This window comes from Arvicola amphibius, chromosome X (genome assembly GCF_903992535.2).
Source record: "Arvicola amphibius chromosome X, mArvAmp1.2, whole genome shotgun sequence".
Classification (NCBI taxonomy): domain Eukaryota; kingdom Metazoa; phylum Chordata; class Mammalia; order Rodentia; family Cricetidae; genus Arvicola; species Arvicola amphibius.
Genome location: NC_052065.1, coordinates 74150504 through 74156503, shown reverse-complemented (window position 1 = coordinate 74156503; position 6000 = coordinate 74150504). Strand labels below are relative to the sequence as shown.

General features: G+C 31.8%; 1 protein-coding gene across 2 annotated transcripts in view; it reads right to left on the bottom strand.

The window, feature by feature from the left end:
- Positions 1-1197: 1197 nt before the first annotated feature.
- Klhl4 (kelch like family member 4) overlaps positions 1198-6000 on the bottom strand; it is an 85132-nt gene continuing 80329 nt past the window's right edge. For both annotated transcript variants that reach the window (XM_038316235.1, XM_038316236.1), the window contains exons 10-11: positions 3031-3202; positions 1198-2497 (exon numbers count right to left, since the gene is read on the bottom strand). In XM_038316235.1, the coding sequence (XP_038172163.1) occupies positions 2438-2497; positions 3031-3202 (232 nt within the window). In that variant the 3' untranslated portion in view covers positions 1198-2437. The remainder of the gene's footprint in view (positions 2498-3030; positions 3203-6000) is intronic.

Genomic DNA, 6000 nt, shown 5'->3' with positions numbered 1-6000 from the left:
AGTTACATGGCTAGGGCAGACTGCAGGGCTACTGGCAATGGGACCAGGTTTTATCCATACTGCTTGTACTGACTTTTTAAAATCCATTGTTTCTGGAGGGAATACCTTGCTCAGTGTAGATATAGTAGGGAAGGCCTTGGTTTTTCCTTAAAGCAATGTGCCTTACCCTCTCTGAAAAGGGGATGTGGGGTGGGGAGGAATGTGGAGGAAATGGGAAGAGGGGAGAGTGGGAACTGGGATTGTTATGTAAAATGAATAAAGATAGTTTCTATTTATTTATTTATTTATTTGTTTGTTTGTTTGTTTGTTTGTTCGTTCGTTCGTTCGTTCGTTTGTTTGTTTATACAATATTCTGCGTGTCTGCCTGCAGGCCAGAAGAGGGCATCAGATCTCAGTTCAGATGGTTGTGAGCCACCATGTGGTTGCTGGGAATTGAACTCAGGTCCTTTGGAAGAGGAGGCAATGCTCTTAACCACTGAGCCATCTCTCCAGCCCAAAAGATAGGTTTTTTAAAAATAAAATACAAAATAAATAAAATCTGTGTTCTCCATTTCAAACATGTTTATATTCTTGAGGAAAAATTGTGATGGGGTTAAAGACTTGTGACATTTGTACTTTCACATTGATTTGATAAAAATGCAATTTAAAACATCTAACCAACCTGTCACCATGCTACTGTAAATAGCACTAATGGAACTCATTTGTTTACAGTGAGTTCAAAAAGACAAATATAAAAGTTATTAAAGGAAGATCTAGCTAAGTAAAGAGAGGAGATTAGTAGGAATAAGGAAGAAAAGAGATGGTATATAAAGGATCAATATGATAAACATGCCTTATGTACATGTAGGAAATGTCACAAGGCAACTTATTAGTATGTATAATTAAAATATGCTAAAATACACATTAAAATCCAGAAAAGTCTTATGTTCCTTTTTTGTGTATGGTAACCTCTCTATGCCAACTTTGATGTGGAAAAGCCTGTAGCACTTTGTTGAGAATTATAGACAAAATAAGAAACAAAGGAATTGTGTATTAGCATTAAGATATTTTAGCTTTTGGGGCACTACAGCATCAGAAAAATCATGCAACTTGCACTGGGCATATTTTAGAATGAGAATCATTATAGTCAGAGGGAAAAGATTTTATTTAAATTCAATTTGCCAAAGTACAAATATCTTTTTTTAACTTATGCTGTGATTTAAAAAAAAATAATAGGTAGTAACATTTTATATGCATCACTCTGGATTTTGTTGTTTGTTTTGATATTATACAATACAAAGTTCATTTATGAGAAGTATTATAGAAATTCAAAAATGGAGCATTTACTTGAAAAGTTAACTTTAAAAACATGAGTTTTCAATATTTCACCATAATGCTTTATCTTTAAGTAGTGTAAATGAAAACAAAATAAAAGCTAAAGTACTACTCAAATACTCTTTTTATTTTTATTTTCAAAAGTGTAGTTTTGTAGTGCATGTGCCCCTTACTATTTACTGCTAGGTAAACATGATAATGAAATAAAAAGAAAATCGGGTATAGATAGGTAAAGAGAAATTATAGAATTGACTGTGTATGTTAAACTTTTTCTGTATGTTAATATTCTGCATCATATTCTCAATTTTAACTTTGTTTAGATCAAATTTTAACATAATAGAAGGTGTTTATTGAGAACATATTAAATGTTTGAGGAGAGAATAAACTTCTGTACAATGAGGCCCTCACTTTTAAAAGCTCAGGCAAAGTCTATAGCAATATAATATTCACTGTTACAGATTATAGATTGTATATGTGACATTATGATACTTTACTGCAAATGACTCTATCAACACACCATGTCATGAGATAGAAAATTTATATACATATTTTGGCAGACAGTTAACTGAAAATAACAGCCTGTGAAAAGTTTGACATTGTGTGATTAGTATAGTAAATTACATCAGTGAATGTCCTATTTCATTTTTGACACAGAAAACACTTTCTTCTTGGCAAATGTGAGGTATTATTATCTAGGTGAGCTATTGTTTGAAACACGACTGTATGCTTCAAAGCTTCTGTCATTTTTTATTGTTATTCCAGATAGTAGAGTACCTTTAATAGAAAATATTTTTATTTCCTAGACCCTTACATGAAAACTGTTAATGCATTCATCACCTTCAAATACGGCCCACTGCCAAATGTTTGTTAAGTACTTAAACATTTTATGCTAATGAGGCTAAACATAGCCCATGGGATTTTGCATTAGATTATAAGCTGAGAAAGCACAAATACTCAACACTAACATGTAATCCACATTTTTCAGCCTTATGAATGTTAATAATTTCAACTATACATGAAAACAACACAACAGCATTTGAATCTGCTATCAACTTCTGAAAAGAGAATATTTCTTCTTCATTCTTGAGATAATTCTATTCCATTGTATTAGCTAATGAGAGTTTCAGTGTAGCTTCACAACTACAACACATGCTCCAGCTCTTCCAACATTCACAGGGACTTCCTAAAACACAAATAAAAAAGAAATACTTCCTTTAGTATAACCCAGAAGATTGGCCTTCAAAGAGTTTTTACCTCCTTTGACCCAACTTTTGCCTTGTCCTCAAATAAGAAAACTGCAGCTCTCATCATTGTAGACTGTAGAATGCTAGTAGATCGCTGCTGGAAGATCAGGTGCTTTGGCATTAAGTTTTTACTTTTGTGACAATTTTCTCAGTTTTTCAACTGTGCTTTTTCACAAGCTAATGATACTACTAATCAAAGGTTTTTTGAGGATTAAATGGAATAATAGATCACAATGATTTGATATATATATATATATATATAGTTATACTGCTATTTTGTTAGTGTTCTTTTATGCTTTGAGTGATCAAATGAGACAGTGATAGAGCCAAAGTCAGAATCTAGGACTCTTGGGGACTTGTCTACTAAGAAAAGATGTGATGTGTCTGTACAGAGTAATAATGTGAAATTATTCCCCCCAAAAAACTCATTAAATTTTGAAATATAATAACATGAAGATTTTTAGTATAATACCTCTTTCCATTCATCTTTCTGAGCATCATATGATTCAACAGTATTCAGATATGTATGACCATCATATCCGCCAACCACATAGAGTTTGTCTCCAAGGGGGCATACTGCAACAGCATCCCGAGGAACACTCAAAGGTGCCACAGTTGACCACGAATCACTTTTTGGATCATATCTTAGGAGATTTAGGAAGAAAATTGAGAGGTAAAACTCAGTAATGTCACAATGAAAATCAATAGGCATTAATAAAATGTGTTATTGTATAAAATACATAATTAGGACTACTGAAAAGCATTATCAAACATAGGTTTGCTATACAAGACAAAAGAGTTAAAAATGATAATGAACTGAATAATTAAAGAATATGTACATGATATAGCTCTCTCCAGCCACAAGAGGGCATGCAAAGCATACAGAAAAAGTGCTTCCTTTTTCCATCAGGCATTTCTTTTTTCCATACTCAATTCATATGTTATACAAATTTGGCATTAAAGTCTCCCATAGACACCTTTTCTATAACTTTGACCTGTATGCTTAAACTATGTTATATTGACTCTAAAAAGTGTGAAAGGTAAATTAATACAAGTATATATGATATGCTCTCTAACCACGTTGATCTATTTGTCAAAGTACATTGAAAGTGTTTTCTTATATGTCACCTTTTACTAATTATATTAGGATTACATCTTTTAATCTTAAAAAATTTTCAATAGACACCTAAATAGCCTCATTTTAACTTTTTTTCTGAATTTCAAATTATTTCAATAATATTTTAATACTATCAGAAAACTACAATTTATCAAGATTATCTTTATGTATCTTTTATATTATTGAATGTCCTAACTGTGTCATGTTAAATTGTTACGGTATGTTGAAACTTAGAATGAGAAAAGCTACAATTGATTCTCTATGTTCAGTATTTTCCAATGAATAATGTAAATGAGTCTATAGTGAGTCAAATTAATTAATTATATGTAGAAGAAGTGAGTGAAAACTCACAAGGGGGACTCTTTACATGTTTACATAAATTCTCAAGTATTTTCTATTGATACATAATCATATCTCAAAATACTAATATTATCAGGTTATTACTTAATTCAGAAAATGTTGAATTGTTATGATTTTGCTTAATTTTTTCATTATTGGCATTCTTGAGAATCAAAACTAGGTTCTTAACATTGTTGACAAATGTTAAGGCACTAGCACTTGGCTAAAACCCAATCCAGGAAATAATGAATTTTAAGAAGAAATGAAATTATTAATCAATATAAAACCTATAAAGACATGGAGTGGTAGTTATGAAGCAACACACTGACTAATTCATTATATTCAACTTAAAATAACACCACTTATCTCCCTGTTTCTATGTCTTTTCACTCAGTCTATATAAACACATAAATTAAACACATTAATTCTAATGGAGATTTCTAATGATCTTGCAAACAGGAGACTTAATAATGGGCTCAATGCACACATGATAGAATGCTTAGAAATAATTTCTTTGACTTCTTGAACTGCATTTTTAAATTAACATTATAGAAAATAAACACTGATGGATTGGGAATCATCTAAGTTAAATTCTCCTATGTTAAGTAATGGTTAAGACAATCCCAGTGTAATGGGCAAGTCATCATTTTTCAACAAGCAATAATGTTGTAAACGTAAAACATTTTTTCTGTTTTCCTGGTTAGTTTTTATCAATTTGACACAAACTGGAATCACTGGAAAATTGGGAACCTCAATTAAGGAATTGTCTCTAAAACATTGGCTTGAAGGCATGCCTGTGTGCCTTTTCTTGCTTAATGGTCAATGTGAACTCCATTTTTGGCAATGCCATCGCAGGACTGATGCACCTGGGCTGTATAAAGATAAAAGCTTAGTAAGCTAATAGGAACAAGTAGTGTTCCTTCACAATCTCTGCTTCAGTTCTGCCTCCATATTCTTGCTGCAATTCATAACTTTGCTTCCTCAATAGTGGTTTATAACCTAAATAAATAATTTCCTCCATTAAGATTGGTTAGCAGTGATGGAAACCAGAGAACTGGAAAACCTTCTCTTTCTTTACAGTAATGGCTTTAATGTGTGTGATATTTGTGTACTAGTGTTCATGTCTGTGTTTATTTATGTGTGTATATGTGTGTGTGTTAGTAAGAAAATTCCAACAGAAATATATGTTTACAAATTACAAATTCTACCTGTTCCATGAATTTCTTTAAGGGAATATTCCCTATATCATCTGTGTTTTCTGAGATCCAACTGATAATTTGTGATTTGGTGATAAATTAACATTATTTTAACTATTTTTGTTCCTATGTATGTTGTCTACTATGAAAGAGAATACAGACAGATGATCTTTATTTTAAGCAACAAATAATGTTATTTATCTAAACCAATGTTTTCCACTCAAAGAACTCATGCTGTGGAATATTATTTTAAGTTGTTTTATATTCATTTATTCTGTGGAATATTGGTTTAATCATACAAAGATGTGTTACATTCTTTTAAGTTGCATTTATTTAACTCTGTGAAGCAATGTTATTTTGCATGTGTAAAATACAAGACTGACGTAATAAAGAGCTAAATAGCCAATAGTTTACCAGGAGAAGGATAGTTGGGGCTGCCAGAAAGAGAGAATAAATGAGAGAGATGAGTGAGAAGAGGAAGAGTGAAAAATGGAGAAGGAAAGGAGGAGGCCAAGGTTCAATTCCCTAACAACACAGGCAGCCATGGAATAAGAAGAAAGGAAAGACATAGACTAGAGAAAAGTAGAAATACAGAGAAAAAACATAGTTGAAGAGAAATGGGATAATTTAAGAAAAGCTGGCTAAAAGTGCAGCAGAGGTCCTAGCCACACCACTTAACAGTTTAAAGACTCATGCAGTCAGAAACAGCCATACTATATGCAATAAAAGAGGTCTATATGGAGAAATATTTAAACAGGTTACAGTGATTTTACAATGTATGTAGGCTTAA